This window comes from Perna viridis, chromosome 11, assembly GCF_037379345.1.
Source record: "Perna viridis isolate PV_CMFRI_1.1 ecotype Kerala chromosome 11, ASM3737934v1, whole genome shotgun sequence".
NCBI classification, from domain to species: domain Eukaryota; kingdom Metazoa; phylum Mollusca; class Bivalvia; order Mytilida; family Mytilidae; genus Perna; species Perna viridis.
The window spans coordinates 5831833-5850602 of record NC_142455.1 but is presented as its reverse complement, the minus strand read 5'-3'; the positions used below and the strand labels follow the sequence as shown (position 1 = coordinate 5850602).

At 31.3% G+C, this 18770-nt stretch overlaps 1 protein-coding gene across 1 annotated transcript; it reads right to left on the bottom strand.

Moving 5' to 3' along the window:
• Nucleotides 1-1814: 1814 nt before the first annotated feature.
• Nucleotides 1815-14036, bottom strand: LOC148602723 (uncharacterized). Its single transcript, XM_088552960.1, has 8 exons — nt 13484-14036; nt 11420-11527; nt 10227-10334; nt 8336-8443; nt 7973-8061; nt 6452-6545; nt 4613-4829; nt 1815-3580 (listed from the first exon to the last, which is right to left on the bottom strand). Exons 1-8 carry the CDS (start codon nt 13905-13907, stop codon nt 3571-3573), a joined length of 1158 nt encoding a protein of 385 aa, XP_088409086.1. The 5' UTR covers nt 13908-14036; the 3' UTR covers nt 1815-3570.
• Nucleotides 14037-18770: the final 4734 nt, after the last annotated feature.

The window sequence follows — 18770 nt, the reverse complement described above, 5'->3', positions numbered from 1 at the left end:
CATGAATCACTTTCAGTCTAGTTTTTTTTTTTAATAAAGACTGATACTTAATAGTTATATGACATCGTTTAAAATTCCCAGTGTCCTCGTTACATTCGCCCTATTAACCACAGTGTTGCACTTTGATAGTTTAGTTATAGTAACATGTGACTATGTCCTCGTTCTAACAGGAAGTTTTCTTAAGTGAAAAAGTCAAGAGCGTATTGTCAGTTATCAAATAAACAAATAAAGATTGAGGCTGATATTTACATTTATATATAAGTTCAAGTATCTTGACTATACACATTACATGTTTTCCTTGAAAATAATAGATGCAATTTGACAAGAAATTCGAGTAAAACATGACGAGATATATAGACAATAGTTTTACTACATCTATTGAACTGTATAAAATACATCATATATTACCTCAATGCCTAATTCCTGTAAATCAAACCCAAATTCTTCACAAAATTCCCGTTCCTTTTTTATAACTACAACATGTATTTAACATTATCATTATTGATAATATGAGAAACCTGTAAGGAGACAAAGTTGAATATGTATTGATACTTTTTTATAGTTTAAATTAAGTAGGATTTACATGAAATTTTCGTCGTAACAAAAATGTCCCATGACGCAATTTTAAACCTTGTTGCAAATGACTGAAAACGTGCCATATTGTTTACGAAACTATTTAATCTCGTCAACAAAATTGCCAACGGTAACTGAAACTGATATGCAGTAGGTAAAGATATTTATACACAGATATTTATTGTAAGTGTTTGTAAGAGTAATACACAACTGTAAAAATTTAACAACCCACTTTTACACTTGCAAAGTTCGCAACTCTGCCCACCATTTTAAGAAGTTTGCGAATAGCTTTGATATGACATCTTAAGAAATGGAATTGAGGCAAAATTAAGACCGAATTATTTTCAGCCTCATTATGTGCATTTCTGAAATGGTTCTTAAAACCAAAAAGACATAAGTAAATGGACTTGCAAACATACATCTTTTCTGCGAATAAATGAAAATCATTAATTTATCTCTATTCAAAAATCTTGTCTACTAGTATAATTGAATGTGGGATCTTTGATAATTTACAATAATTTAGTTTCATAAGTAACACGCTTTCTGATTGGATAAAAGTTTACCCATCATCTCAATAGCCAATTTTTTTTAAGACTGTGACGTCATCAACCTTTCCTATGATTTACTCGTTGAATTTTTGTACTAAAATTAATTCATAAGGAATATCAAAACACGCTTTTACATTTTGATATCAATAGTCTTATATAAGAGATATACATGATTATTTACGGTTTTGAAATAAATAAATTGCATAGTCTAAATATGCATTATAAACTTTTTATGTAGCACTCCAGCTACGAATCATGCAAAATCTGATTCATGGGTAAAAAGCCTACATATTTTTATTTTTGATATTTTGTTTGAATTGACACAGTAAACAGAAATTAACATTTGGTTTTTCATATAACCCGTGTTCTTAGGAGATAAAATTATATAGAATGCACTGTAGATTTCAAAATTAAGGGGGATAATACTCTGTAAATGACACTCAAATACAATAAAATCTATTGGATTTTCAATGTTGATTATCTTGTAAGAGCAGGCAGATTTGAATGAATAATTACACATTTCATAGTATCGACCCATAAAACAACTTAATTACAAAAATTTAAATATGTAGCCTTTTTTGGGATGTATCACATTTTTCAGAATTTGCACGATTCTTACAAAGACAGTTACTTAAGAAACCTAATTTCATAAGAATCATTACAATGGTATAGAATACAAATATATAGGCCCACTCATGTGTAAATAAGTCATTTATTGATAATATGCGCTTTAACATTCGAATATCTACTGATATAAGAGATTGACATAATAATACATAAATGTAAAGCAAAAGTTGATACTCAATTGAAAACCCGAAAAATCAAATACAAAACCATAAATCCCATCTTACATAACAATATGATAATTCAGGCAAAATTGTATAGATCTTATAAGGGACATCAATTTCGTTTTGGTGTGTATACATATATTACCTTTCAACAAAAAAACAATATTCTTATTTGTTTACTACATGAAATTATATTTTAATTCACTTAAATCTAATAACTTTCAAAATTGCACAAATAGAAGGATTTTCTGTCAATGACTTGAATATGTTATAACATATACAGGTACTATTGTACAGGTAATAATTAATCATTGTTTCATACCATTATTCATTATGTTTAAGCACATCATACAATTCATATTACAAAATGGAAAAAGAGTTCTTGTTTTAAAGAACATATTATATATACTAAAAGAATATACACAGGATGTTTTTTTTTTCATTGTTGACCGTTGACCTATTCAAAGGGGGATAACTTTTTCGTCGATTTCAAACATGCAAATGAATCCAGTACTGTTCATATTGATTCAGAAGCAATCAAAGGCTAGGAAGATGGCGAAAAAGCTAATTTACATACTACATAGCGACCTGTTTTGAACAAATTTAATGGGAAAGACTGCATTGCAACTAGACTGTTTGAACAAAATAATTACTTTTCCTACCTAATATACAACTCTTATTTGCTCTCTAATCATACATGTGACTTTCTGAAAGATTTAAGGCTTGAAAAATGTAAATAAAAAAGGGAAATTTGAAGGGACACAACCTCTTACAAATCATTGGAACGTTTGTATTTACCATTTTACACCAGTCTCATGTGAGCATCAAAGGAACTTGGACTGATTTCATTCTGTTTCAAAGAAGCTTGAAAGGCTTCGGTGAAATTGAATATGATACAAACATTATTAATTTTAAGAGTTGTGTCCCTTACCCTAGGTACACCTTCTTAACTATAACAGTTTAATTTAATGTGATTATTTCTCAAATGAATTTGTAGAATATTTTGTCGTTGCAACAAGACTGAAAGCATTACTAATGATTTAATTTCACAAGTAACACAATATCTAATTGGATAACAAATTTCGTCTATCATATCATAGAGCAAATTGTGTGATTTACTCGCTGAATTTTAATACTTAAATTAAATTGTAAGGAATGACTGTTATATATTTTCGGTCTTTTTGAAATAACCTCAATTCCCCTGGTGCACACTTTAACATGGTCTAATACGCAGGTAATTCTATGTGTGCCACGTGATTTAGGTTATTTTTTCATGGACCAAAAAGTATAACACTCATTCCTTCAATAAATGTTATCGTTGTTATCATGAACTTTTGGATCGTCATTGTGCAAAATCACCTTTAGCCCGGCGACCCTTGTCCATGCTCCCATTAATTTTGATTTTCTTTGCTTTGTGTGATGTTTGTTGTTTATTGTGGTTGTGTCTATTTACCCTGTTTAGTAATTATCCTTGGAAAATATTCTGTTAACTAACGCTCGACGCTGAATTCCCTTGATAATTTTTACTAAGAAAACGCGGTTATGAGAGGACAAATTAACAAATCTACGTTAACGGTTATGACTAACAAATATGTGTATTTAAAAGAAGACGGTGACAGTATGATCCAGAAGCCTTTACTTGATCTTCCATTTTAATCGTACTAGTAAAGTCTGTAAAAGAATTAAAACAGTATGTTGTTGAAAAGACAATTTTTCAATGATAGTTATTGCAATTAGAAGCAATGCGATACCAAAATACTCTACAATAAGAGTTAATACTTAAGTCACAGAAAAAAATGACATTACACTTTACGCCACATGATATTTTGAAGAAAAAAAATATACATATCAATGGGTAAGATGAGAAAATAAGTTATAAAAGTGTATGTTTTTATAAGCATTTCAAATTCAATTGAAAATAACATTTTTAGTGTTGTTGAAATATACAATTTAACTTGAAAAAGTAAATATTTCATAAAGAAAAAGCAATGAAGAATCTATGGGTGATGGGGATTTTTGCTATTGGGAAGGCAAATGGTGACAATGAGGATAGGGAATGGGGATGATATATACTGTAAATTGAAAATTTGTACATGTACCATTAAAAAGCTTTGCTTACCCAATGGTATGCATACAAACTTACGTTTATCAAACTTGTACTTATGCAAGTTCTATGTTGAACATCACTCATTATTCTAAGAAATGTTAACCACAAATGTTCAGGAAATGTAAACAATGGCGTACACAAATTTTATGCTAGGCACATTTATCTTTTGTCCCATTTTTTTTCGCTCAATTTTATGTAACGTTAAAATAAGATATGATTTGTCACCAAAATATTTCTGTTTTACAGATGTAGCAAATGATAATAGGTTAATTAATTTGAAAGAGTGAATAACAAAAATATGATCACGAGTGCCGTCGAACGTCTAGATTTAATGAGTGGGCGGGAATTGTTCCGCGCACAAGTTATATATTACTGCGATCGTGGTTATTGAGAATTGATTATCCTATATAGTTCTCCTACATTATTCGTTCCTATTTTCAACTTTAAATTTCAATTTTTGTGAACGGCGGAACAATATATGTTTTGTGATGTTTTGGCGGGAAAATTACAGATTTATTTTCGAAATGTTTTACACTGGAAACATTCAGTAAAACACTGCTATCTATAAAATAAATAAAAATATATTGTCCTCTTACTTCTTTTCGCAGATAAAATCGTTTTCTCTAGAACATTTGTCATCGTTCCATTCATAGTCAAGAGCGTGTGATATAGCCAGACAATCTTCATTCCCATCCGCATTGTTAGGCTCTATGATAGTCCTGGTATGCCAGTCCGTAATGGTAACCCATGATCTGCTATGTTCCCATCTCCAAGAGGACTCCCATTGTCTGTCAGTTGCACCAAGCCAATATGCTTTAAAATGTTTTATCGTGGACTACAAATCAGTACTTGTATGGGGAAAACTTTACATACTATGGTAGATGGGGATAGGGAATGAGGATGGTATATGAAGTGTTGGAATTTAGAATTTAACGTATTTCTTGAAAAAAAATATGTATTGAATTTTATTAAAAATATCAGTTAAAATGTATAAAGAATAGAAAAATATATAATCTAAATGATAATGTAAATATTTCATTAAAAAAAAGAAAAATACGCAACTTGGATTCTATGGGGGTATGAGGATTTTTTATGGAGATTGGAAATTTTCAATCGGGAATTGGAATGGTATATGGTATAAGTGTGACGCTTATACCATTTAAGATCTGTAGTATGTTTGTTTACTACTCACAATAACTAGCATCGAAGATGATAAATACTCCCACTCAACTAGCTAGAAATTATCAATTTATGAGAAATACCACTTTTACCGTTTTCCTGATCTAACATGTTTATTTAGCGATAAAACTTTATAACTGATATTTTAAATCCGAATAGTTGACTTTTATTTTTTTTAAGTTATTTGCATTATAGAATACAAAGACAGTTGAATTAACTGAAATCTAAAGTATCTTACCACATAAATAAAACACAATAATAATTACACCAACAACAAATAAAAAAAATAGACCAAAAATAGAAATACGAGGTATGTAGTTATTTCCTTTTACTGCGTTTTATTTTGCCCTAAATGAACTCGTGGACCGTTACGATGTATCCATCTCCGCCATGAAAACTGATCTGTTCAACGTGTTATAGTTTTCCTTTCCTCTTACCCCGGACTTGACTTTTTATAAGCAACTATGCGGGTGTTTCTAGAAAAGCAGAGGACGCTTAGCCTACAGGTGCACCTAGTTATGCTTCTAGTTTTTAGTAGAATCCGAGTTGCTCATTTGCTTTGTATGTGTGATCTTAGTTGCTTTATGTTCTTTGTATGTATTTGTCCGTTTTCCATGTTTTCCATGGCTGGTTTTGTCCCTGGATTGTATTCTTTTGATTACCTATTACTTTGGTTCCCTTGAATATTTTGAAGTTAAGTGTCTGGGAAATGAATGAAAAAACAATTCTATGGATAAATAATATTTTGATGATGGTTGAAACTTAGACTAAATGCAATGAAAATATTAGTGTGTAAATATTTAGAGGCATAGGTGAGAATGTTAGAATATAATCAACTGGCTTTAGTATTTTATAGAAACACTTTGTCGACAAGTAACTAAAACGTATGTGAACATTTTATTTCCCTGCAATGTGTTATATAAAAATAACCACTGGTTTCCTTGATTACTTCTGCACATGCTTAAGTGAAATACAAGTAAAAAAATTATGTACGATTCGACTCTATGATTAGTCTTAGAATGAGATTACCAAATTTATTTCGCAGTGTGAATTATCAAATTTTATTACACTGAAAACATTCGATAAAACACTGCTATCAATATAATGAATACAAGTAAATCATTTCTGTTTGATTCGATGCTATAATTATCTATTTCCTTTATCATACTAGTCCTCGTGTAATTTTATTAAAAAAAATAAAGGAAACGAAATACACAAGAGTCATTTTTTCAATCCCTTTTAGTAAAGGCACTTACTGTGTCCCCTTGATCTTGCCTCGGACCTGAGAAAGGCGATTTCAGATGAAGTTTTCGGCTCTGCTAGATAACTGTTGTATTCTTCACAGCGAGACTGTAAAGTCATTAATATATATAGTACCAAGAAATTACGCTAATGCTTGCAAACTATACGTTCATTATATGGAAATCGAAACACAAACATTGATACCCGCTGCACACTATCTTCGAACATAATTACCCGAAAGACTATGAATAAAGTGTTTTTTATTATAATTATTTAAATAAGTGTACTGTTAAGGGAATGGTTTGGTCGTAACATCGGGGAAGCATTTGTGAAAGAAATAACCATATATTGAAGACCTGAAAATCTTAAGGAAACTTAAAATGATATTAAAAGATATTTCTTACGTAAATTACAGCACAAAGGACATCTAACACTTAAAAAAGGAACACAAGTAAAGAAAAAATGGTATAAAAAAAAAAAAACCAAATTTCCATTTTTGGGTTTAAAATGAAAAAAAGCGACCTGTGAAGTCTTGGTTTATCGTGAAATTCGGATACATCACAATAAGACAAATTTTGAGGGAAACAGGCATGAAGGGAAGAACGGTAATAAACATGCACAGGATAGATACTTAGTTTCAGTCGTTTTAAGAATCTGGCAGTGTATGAAATATGGCATGAAAAACCATAATTTTGAAAGTTTAATTTGAATATTTGCGCCATCTGAACAAACAAAAAATTGTCTATGTCATTTCGGTAAATTCAGTTATAATTTCATTGGAAAGCACAGAAAAAGTACATTTCAGTGGAAGAGAACTCGATCATTGTTTTAACATTCTTTTGAGACGTTTTTTAGCAAATCCAGTGACGCAGATATCAAAGACTGGTCCTTCCACGTGGAGAAAGTATTCTTGAATGAAATTGTACTATCAGATCGGTAGTGTTTTGACATGCATGGTTTTCATTTTGCCTGATTCTTACAAAACCTTACACTTAAAACAATAAACACGAATTGAGTGAATATTGTCAACTTTACTAAACAAAACCAGCGTTCATTTCTGGGTGTAATACGAATGGAGCGTCATCTATGTCCTATACATGTAGAATGTAAGACCAGAACTATGAATAGCTAAATATATTGCGACGGAAGTGGGTCGACAAAGAAGTAGACGGTTGCGCAAGTGCGGATGTGACATTTTGTCTCTATATACGTCGATAATTTTTTTTTCATTTATTTAAAAATGATTTCGAAATCATTGGCTGTGCAGAAATCTATCAAGCTTTCCTGTGAGTTACACATTCTCCTCACCGAATTAAGCTGCGACCATAGCAAAACGGCGATGCGCCTTAAACAAAGATTTATCCACCGTCCACCTGCTGTAACGAAAGTTTGAGGGCATACATTGACTTCCGTCTATCATAGGCATAGCCGAATATCATATATTGTCTCGTAAATTTTCGATAACAGGTTATTTTTTACTCTGAGCATCTTAATTCTATTTTTGATATAACCATAATCATGTCCGTCAATCCTACCTTAGCGTCAGCCCAGTCCCTGTTAAAATGATTGAAATCATAACACTTGTCACCATGTTGTATCCATCCATATGAACATGTCCGAAGAGCTGAAAGTTAGACAACGTCTCAAGCGTATTCATTGCAATTCGTTTCAAAATAGAATGCAGAAGGAGTTTAATCGGCACTATGCCCTATAACTTGAAGCTTTTTTAGAATCTAAATTAAAATGCAAGAGGCAAGTTCATTTTTATACTGCGCCCTTTCTTCATTATAGTTAGGAAAAACGATTTTAACAAGAACATAAAGTCATTTTTACGAATCGTTCACAATATTTATCATAGCAGTTGGAACAACTCGCTGTAATTGTTTCAATATACTTACATTGACAACGATTACCATCAAATCGTTTATTACAGCTGCATGAATATGTTCCTCCTGATACACGACAAGTACCACCATTCATGCATGGCGAGTTAGAGCATGGTGTTCCTATATGAAAAAAAAGAGAAAAGAAAGCAAATTAAAAAGATAGCACAGATTAAATGTACATGGTTACCTTAATTTTTATGATTAGTATTTTTGTATTTAGTTAATCATTTGAATAAAAAATGTACAACAACGTACAATGGATTGATGTCTTTATTACTACATGTACGTCTTGTCATAGTTGAAAAAGAAATCGAGGGAACCAAGATTCTTCGGGAAATCAAAAGTACTTGGTCCAGGGACAAATACCAGTTATTGAAAAAAATACACAACAAAAAAAAATATGAAATAAACAAAATAATATATACAAAGTAACAAAAGTAAGTGAGCAACTCGGACTTCACTTAAATCTGAGAGCAAGGACAAGGTGCACCGGTAGGGTAAGCGTCCTACACCTTTCTTGAAACACCCACGGAGTTGCTCATGAAATGTATCATACATAGACACACACTTGTTCATTCTCTTAAATAGATGACGTTAAGCATAACTGAATTGACAATTGATAATGTTAGAACAAAAGCAAGTAATTATTTTCACAAAAAAAATGATTCACAAATTGTTGTAAGTGTAATATTACTCGCATGTGGTGACGTCATAATAATAAATAGCATTTCGAGGTCCCTACCTACAACACATTTTCGACCTTTGGAAAATCTACTACAGCATCTTAAATAGGAAGTGCCTTAAGTGTCTTCGTTCAAGTAGTTTCGGTTTCGTTGGCTGTGACTGTACAGATACGATTACAAACAACTTGTATAAATAGATCTACGCATAAATTTAATTTCGTTTCATGTGTCTTACAAATTTGTCTTAATTGATTTTCTTTAATCAAGCATCAAACAAACAACCGATTTCAGTTTCATTTCAGCCATTTTCATATATACATTTGGTAAGAAATCCAGAAGGAATCGCACATTACAATCGTCCTTCATATAAAGATAAATCAACAGTTAGAAGATGGCTTTAATCATCTGTTACCCGTGAACATTTAAAAATAAAGCTTACATATATATAAGTAAAATCCCTCCATTAAAATGGCAAACAAATTATTAGTTTTTCATGTATTGTATCATACGTGAATCGTTTGAAATTCTGAACAAGCCATGAAAGAACTTTATAACTGTTTGTTTAGACCGTTTTTCGTCTTTTTAGGGTTCAGTTTAGAAAGATTCCGCTATTAATTTTAATTGGCTGATCATAACATATCTAATTACATGGAGTATTGTTTATGGAATATCATTGTCAACAGCTTGTGATTAAACGTTAAAGAACTGTAACAGTGTCTATAACATTCAAAGGGAGAGCAAATCAACATTTAAGAGGCTGTCCTTATATGGTTGGCACAGGGTAAATTTTATCCATTTGTATTATTTTTGATTCAATGTGCATGTCAAACAGTAAAAAGATGTTTTAAAGCGACAATGGATGGCCCGGAAAACGATTAAAAAGTTCCTTAACAAAGAAACCAAATTTCGCACAAACTAAACAGTTATCTCCCATTTTAATGAATGTTAATGTTTTATATGCATTGTGATTCTCTTTAACCGTTGCAGTTTTCAAAAACCAACATTAAACTTTGAGACAGGATGCATTTGTGATATGAAATGGATGAAAATTTATTGAAAAAAAATTGTCATATATCGAGATGATGATGCTCATCCCTAATTTGGCATATTAAATATGAAAATAGCACGGTGACATCAAGCCTTTTGCAAGATTCGAACAGCAAAGGTTTAACTTTATACTTAATATATAGAATCAGTGATACGTATGTTTTTCAACCTACTTTCGCAGTGGTTCCCACTGTACCCCTCTAAGCAGGAACAATTGTAGCCACCTTTTGTACTTAGACAAATTCCATCATTGAGACAGGGACGCCTATCACAGTAGTTTTCTATAATATAAAGAATAAGAATAGGTATAAGAAATGTATACCATGTACAAAATTATGAAAAAGCAATCTGTTATGCGCTCTTCGTATGGCATGTATTTCAAAGAAATATAAACAATCAAATGCATTATATTTTCTGATGACTCTCAAATTTATAACTATTTTGAATAATGAAAAATATATTTGGGTTTGAAAGTTTCGTCCTTGTTTCTTTTTCTTACCGACGTTTTTGGCGTGAAATGTCATAAAAACCGGAGACCGATCTGCATTTAATTGTTTACTTCTGGGATCTCGTAGCGCAGTATTCGATACGTTTTGTTTTTGTTTTGTTTTTTTGTTTTTTTTTTGTTTTGTTTTGTTTTGTTTTGTTTTTGTTTTGTTTTATGCTTTTTCTCAACACTTTTATTATGTAGAAATATAAACGTTTCATTTGTTATCGGTACTGTTACATGAAAGATGTTTTGCCTTTAATACTGAACTCAGACTCTGTTAAACGACTCTGTAACAAAGCTTCTCAAATTTAAATGGAAGCTACAGGACCCATTGTCGTGAAACCAGAGAGTCACATGGCGAGACCAGAAAACTCTATTGGGATTTGCACTCGATCAAGCAGTTATGTTGCATTGAAATAAATAAATCTGAAACTAGGCGATGAATGTTTGTTCATCATTATTAATAACAAAATTACCCTTAACTTCTTAATCAATTGTCAGCTTTCACATAAAGAAATTTAAAAGAGTGGACAAAAGAACCAAGATTCTAGCGAAAAGGAAATGCTGTCCATGGACAAGGACCAGACATGGAAAGCAGACACGCACACGCAATAAAGAACATACAATAACTAAAATAACACATACAAATTAACAAACGTAAATGAGTTACTCGTTTTCAACTAAAAACTGGGAGCATGGATCAGGTTTATCGGTAAGGTAAGCGTCCTCGTTATATCACGGACCCTTAATCCACAAATAGCCAGCTTGATCTTAATAAAGGGGAAAATACCAAACTAACAAACTTTGAGGGACTAATAGAGTCATTTAAAGTTCACTTTTAACATGTCCAACAGATGAGATTGTTGTTTAACTTACTTTGGCATTGATTTCCGTAATATCCTTCTTGACAAGAACAGTCAAATCCACTAACTGTGTTCTCACAACTTCCATTATTAAGACAAGGTCTGCCTTTGCAATAATTTGCTGAAGTGCCAAAAAGAAAAAAACAAAAAATTATGTAGTACACGTTTTGGCTAATAAAACGGAATAAATTAAGCTTTAAAATATGTCAGAATACATGTTGATTTCATACTTTTAAGCAAAGAGTAATCAAGGGAACCAAGGTTATAGCGGTAATCAAAAGAATGTAATCCAGGGAGAAAGACCAGATTTGGAAAACAGACATACACAACAAAGAAAATAAAGTAACTAAAATCATACATACAAAGTAACAAAAAGCAAATAAGCAACTCGGACTCCACGAAAAACTGGGAGAATGAACCAGGTGCACCGGTAGTGTAAGCGTACTCTTCTTTTCTAGAAACACCTGCCGAGTTGCTCATAAAAAGTCAAGTACGGGGTAGACAAACGAGAAAAGGAAAACTTTGACCCGTTGAATAAATCATTAACCCTTATTTACTCGCCTTTTCACGTTTCATTTCAAAATGTTTTCCTACAGCATTAACTACATTCAGTCATTTATCTTATAAAATATAAAATTAATCAATCCGACTCTCTGTGCATCAAATTGTTAAGCTCAATACAAGTAGTCTTCATCGTATAATAAAACGATACAAATACCGCGAACCAATAGAAAAATAATTGCTGTGACACTTTCATGTGTATTTTAAAGGGATGTAATGAGGGATATACTTATTATAAATTGAGTTTCATAACACTGTTAAACGCATTTAAGGAGGTAGACCTACATTGAGGGACACAATTCTTGAAATCAGTGATATGTTTGTATCATATTCAATTTCACCAGAGCTTTTTTCAAGCTTTCCTTTGAAACAGAGTGAAATAAATCCACGTTACTTTGATGCTAACATGAGGTTGATGTAATATATTGAATACAATACAAACGTTCCAATGATTTCCAATGATAAGATGATTTATGTCCCTTACCTTAGGTCTACCTCCTTAAATGGTATAAATTCCGCCATTTACAAATATCGTTCAGTGTACACGCAAGCATGCAGAGTTGCAGAAATACACTGCATCTTTAGGAACATGCTATAGGAGTTCGTAGTCATCGTTTCTCATTTAACAGATGTCTTTTATTTCCTTTGCATTTTTCTGTATATTTTTACCATACATCTTTTAGTTACGGTTTTTTTATAAATCTCAAAAGAAAAAAATATGGGGATTTCAAAAACATCCAATTTATAAATGAGCATTCGACCTACGATCAATACCGCATCTGCCCTCAATTGGACCCTTAAACAACAAGAAGCAAGCTTGATCTTAATAAGGATTATAGGACTTTCATACTCTTAAAAACTGTTTTCGTTCTGCTACCAAAATGGTTGTGACATGACCATTTAATAAGTTAATAAAGTTTAATAATTTATTTTGGAGACAGTTTTATCCTTAATCCTGAGGAACCACAAAATGTAACCTCTTGGATAAAAATGGTGCAAATATAAAAAGGATGAAATATTCTAAAAGAAAAAGGAAGTCGTATATATAATAATAGGATAATTGATTGAACAGAGTGAATAACCGAAATATTATCACAATTGCCGACGAAAGCCTACATTTCACGAATGTGAGGAACTTGTTCTTGACACGAGTGATCATATTTTCGTTATTCAAGATAAATCAATTAATTATCCTAATTATTATGTAGACTTTCATCATAATTGATATCAAAGGTGTGACGTTTTGGCGCGAGAAAATCCGAGAGTAAAATTACCGAATTTATTTCACAGGGTGAACTATCGAAATGTATTACACTGGGAACATTCGATAAAACATTGTTATCTATAACAATAAGGAAAATATATAATGTTGGATGTTTTATTCTTATATACTTTCTAAATAGTGCATATCCTATGGTTCTATCAAATAAAACATATATCTATATGAGCTTGAAAAAGGAAAGGACAATAAATGGAAAAAGACAGGGAAAGCATGCAATATGAAAAAATATCATACCTTCCGTAAGTTTTTCCTGATTTATTTCAGGCCAAGCAAAACTGAAGAATAATACGGCACATGTACCCAATACAAGTACTACTACTATCAGTATAACCGCATGTTTTTTTAAAAGATGGTTTGAAATGTTAAAATTTTCCGATTTCACTTGAGAATCGGGTCCTTTTAGCACACCCAGTTCTGTTTTGTTTTTCTTTAAATTAGACGTTTTATTGTTCTGGCCGTCATCAACATTTCCTAAATCCGTATAGTATCCTCCAGGACCTGTCTCTTTGTGGTTGTCATATTTGCATTTAAGTCCAAGATACGGCTCAGATATAGGTTCGTATATATTACTGTCTTGCATTCCTAAATCATTATAATATTCATCCGATATTGTTGTGTAGTCCTCAGGATTATTGTAATGAACTACTGAATTATTCATTTTTCGTGCAATTTGCGTATATGTTTGATGTCCCGTGAATGCGTTTTAAGTAATTATCGTACATAAATGGTTCTTGGAAAAACGGAAGACATCAATATTTCATAACAAGTTGAGAATGATACATATAAGCGGATATAACGGTAGGAATAATGTAAAACAGATATGAGAGGGTACAATACATACCGGAACATCACGTGTTCGATCGAAGATATTATACACCCCTTAATAACACATTTTATCATAGTCAACTGCAATGATCTTATATTGTAGCAAACTAAACGGTATCATGCATGTGCAAGTTCAAAAGGCAGTAGAATGAAGAGAAAAAAATGCAATTTTGTTTTGCGGTAGTTGGCCATTCCATACATACTAGCCGATTGTTCATAGATTCATCTTTCCGAAAATACCCTGTTAAATGATAAAGAAGCCCTATGATACTGGTATCCGTGTTTTATAAAAAAAAAACCTGGTTTTTTTTGTATTTCTGTATATATAATAAACATGGCTCGTCAAATATATGTAGAAACGTATCATGTAAGAGCAGGCACTTCTCAATCACTGATTATTCAGATGATTCTTAAACATATATTTTGCCTAAACTTTTCCCTAGTCTAAATTAACGACATACATAACACACATATAGTCACTATAACAATTCGTTTTGTACTGAAATATATAGGAAAGATTTCAAATGAATAAACATTTTGTAGTATTTTTTTCAATGAAAATGCACATACATGGGAATTTGATACTCCCAAATTATTTGTTAACTTCCTTATTTGACACCTTGCAGAGGTCTTCCCATCTTATTTGCACTGGAAAATTCTAGATTCGTGTGCAAGCAGTGCATAGAGTTGTCCGAGACATTCATATGTGTGATAATTTTTACTTAGGAGAGATCTTAAGGTCATGTGTTTGCTTAAACATCTGAATACACAATTTGACTGAATATGCATATATATATATATATATATCGACGAAATCATCCAAATTCTGATTAGATTAATGTGTTACAGCCATTTTGTATAGTTTACATTGCTTTTTAAGCAATTATTTTATTGTTACAATTTTAGTAAAAACATAACAAAGTTCAACCTTACATTTATTTGTTTAGAAAACATGAGAAACGGGTTCTTCTAGAAGGACATTTTTGTATGTACAACCCACTGCCTGGGTCTTACATGGACAACTCCTAATCATATTGTCAAAATTAAATCAATATTTTCCTCTTCTACATTTATAATTGTCAAGTTGTTTAACTACCTCAGTTTTGAATAGTCAATAATATTTACTCCTTGGCCAAGAAAACTAAAATCATTAATACGCTTATGGCCTTATATATTATATATTCTTTATATTCTCGCTATGAACTTTTCTTTTTGTCCTACATATGTGTCAATGTTTTAAGAGAGGTCAAGTGCCTAATGTCAATAATGAAGTATAATAGAAAAAAAAAACTTGTTATTTAGACGTCGATCAACGTGGTTTCCCCTTACAGTTGTGTGGTTCAGATACCAACGATTAACCTATATTTACAACCTGATGAATGGTAATAATTTGAAAACAAAAAAGCAACAATTTACCATTTGTTTAATTTTCTATTAAATTTATATTCATGTAAGACTTTAGGCCTCTCAAATATTTTACCGTGTTGCAGAAATGTAATTAGGGTTAATTGTAGATTTGTAGTTAAAAGTCGATAATGTTCTTAATTCTTAAGTTAAAATATTAAGAAACTCGCCGATTAAATAAACGGAAAATGTACGGAAAAATAATACCATCAATTTCCATTGATTTTTTTTAATTTGTGTTTTAAAAAAAGCTTGAAATTAATGCTACAGTTCGTTAACATTATCCAGTTTCAAATCTAGATCCATTGAAAACTGGCTCTTTATTCAAAATATATGCATTAAGGTATTTTTCTTCTAATTATTTACATATCTTATTCAAATTTTAGCTAGATCCTTTAATCTCAGTTTCCGTTATATAGATGACGTATCATCTTTAAACAATCCTAACTTTGGGAAATTGATGCATCATGGTGATTCGGAAAGATGAAAACAATGACAAAAATACATAATATCAATTCTAACCTTAACACTGGAATGTGGAATATACAAGGCTTATCAAATGAAACGATAAGCAGTCAAGAATTTGTAAATTTTGTTTCTAAAATGCAAATAGTTAGTTTAGTTGAAACATGGTGTGACAGTGGTACATGTAACCCACAAAAATATATCACTAGATTTGTATGTATTTGTAATAGCAATAGACGTAAACATAAACAAGACGAACGAAACTCTGGTGGTATATCCATATATGTTGATCAAAATTTAGGTAAATGCGAAACAGCATTGCAGAATAATCATAAAGACATTGTATGGGCCAAGTTAGACAAAACGTTCTTTAATCTGAAGAAAGACATATATCTTGGAATAGCTTATTTTTCTCCAGAAAACTCTCTTAATAGCATAGATGACTTGAATGAAAGATATTCTCATTTACTTAGAAATATTGAATATTATAGCCTAGAAGATATTCTTATCCAAGGGGACTTATATGCATACATCGGTAATATTCATGATTTTATTCTAACTGATGATACACAATTCCCAAAAATGACTGATCCAAAATATGTTTGTGATTCTCAGCTTTATAGAAACAATCTCAATAAGAAACCTAAATAAAAGTGGCAAACTCTTGTTAGATTTATGTAGAGAAGGAGGTATAGGAATACTAATTGGAAGAAAACCAGGTGATTTACTTAGTAATTACACTTGTATAACATATAAGGAATGTAGTGTTGTTGATTATTCAATAGCATCGCATGATCTCTTCAATAATATTGGAACTTTCAATGTTCATGACTTTACAACTATTTCAGATCATTTGCGCAACTAGCTGCTCACTGTTCACGTGCTTTAATAACTTAAAAAATTCAAAAAAGCTAACCATAAATCCCTTCCGGGCAAGTTCATATGGAATGAAGAAACACTGGTTAAATACTCAAATAATATTCAAAGCCCTCATGTAAAACAAAAGTTAAATGATTTCATGACAACTGCACACACTCACAGTGGAACAGCCGTTGAAAACGTAAATACAGGTTCATATGATACAGACTTAAACTCTACTAAACTTATTAAAAGCTTCCAAAAAAAAAAAATAAAAATAAAAGAAATTCCCCCAAACCATGGGTCACATAATCTTGCCATGACCTTCATGTAAATGTACACAAATACTGTTCACTTGTAAATAAAAATCCCAATAATGGTGAGTACAGAAAAAAACAACATTTTACTCTTCCGATCTAAATATAGAAGGCGGTGTAAAGAAGAAGAGAAAAAATACAAAGCACAAATCTATGATAAGATATCAAACAACTTCCTTTTGAAAACTTATGAATGAACTAAACAGGTTATCAGAAAGCAATAAAGATGAAACGTTTTATGAAGAAGAATTCATAAAAATTTTTAAGGACATGAATTCTGGTAATTCAAAAAATAACAATTTTCATAAAATGATAATTTCAAACCTTCAGAATGACCTTGCAGAAAATAATCTCAATAATGATCACACTCTAAACAACAGAATAGACTCAAATGAAATATTAAAGGCAATAAAGACACTAACAATGGCAAATCAGCAGGAGCTGATTTAATTCCAATGAAATGATCATTTGTGGTACACAAGTCTTATTGAAACCATTATGTAAACAATTTAACCTAATATTCAATACAGGATCATTCCCTAAAATATGGAATGAATGCTACATCTCTTTATTACCAAAAAAAGAGATAGATTAGACCCATCAAACTATAGAGGGATATCAATTACCTGTAGTCTAGATAAACATTTTAATAAAATTATTCTTGAATCCAATAAACTGATCGATAAAAATCAAATTGGATTCAAACCAAAATCATGAACTACTGGTCACATATTTACATTAAAATCACTAATAGATAACTACAAAAGAAAGAAAAAGAAAGACTTTGTCGCCTTTTTAGACCTTAAAAAGGCGTTTGATACGGTTTGGCGAGAGGGCCTCTTCTGTATATTATCAAAACATAAAGTCCCGAATATATGTTTAATATCATTAATTCTATGTATCAGAACACAAAATGCCGAGTTAAATTCCCAAACAGTTTAAGTCAATATTTTCCCTCCGGTTGTGGAGTTAAACAAGCTGATGTCCTCAGTCCAACCCTTTTAAGTAAGCTAATAAATGGTATTTTTGTTCAGCTTAAAAATGGGAGCACTGAACCAATATTAATTGATAATTTAAAAATTACATAACTTATGTATGCAGATGATATTTTTCTGCTGTCAGAAACAGGGAAACTCGAAGTGAATACAAAAAATCAAAAATTATAACATTCAATTCACATGGTAAAAGTTTTCTCAATCACTTTAATATTGATAAAAATAGGCTAGAAGCAGTAAAATCTTCCTGCTACCTGGGCATTACATTTAACTATAATGGTAATTTGAATCTATCAAAATTAACCTAATGGAGAAGAGAAAAAAGGCCTGGTTTAAAATGAAAAAGATAGATGTACCTAGTAATTTACTTGAAAAGTTATTTGACACTTTGGTAATACCTGTAATTCTGTACGGAAGTGTGGTCTGGGGAGCTGGAAAAACTTTCAGGGACTCTGGTCCATACATGTATGAACATTTGAAATTCATGCAAGAAATCCTTGGAGTAAACAGCAAAACTACAAACATTGCATGCTTAACAGAACTGAACAGAACATCTCTACATCTAAAATTTCAATTGAATACGATTAAATGTTTAAACCAAATTCTTAACTCCCCTGATACACTAGTCTACGAAATGTTCAGAGAAGTTAAAAACAA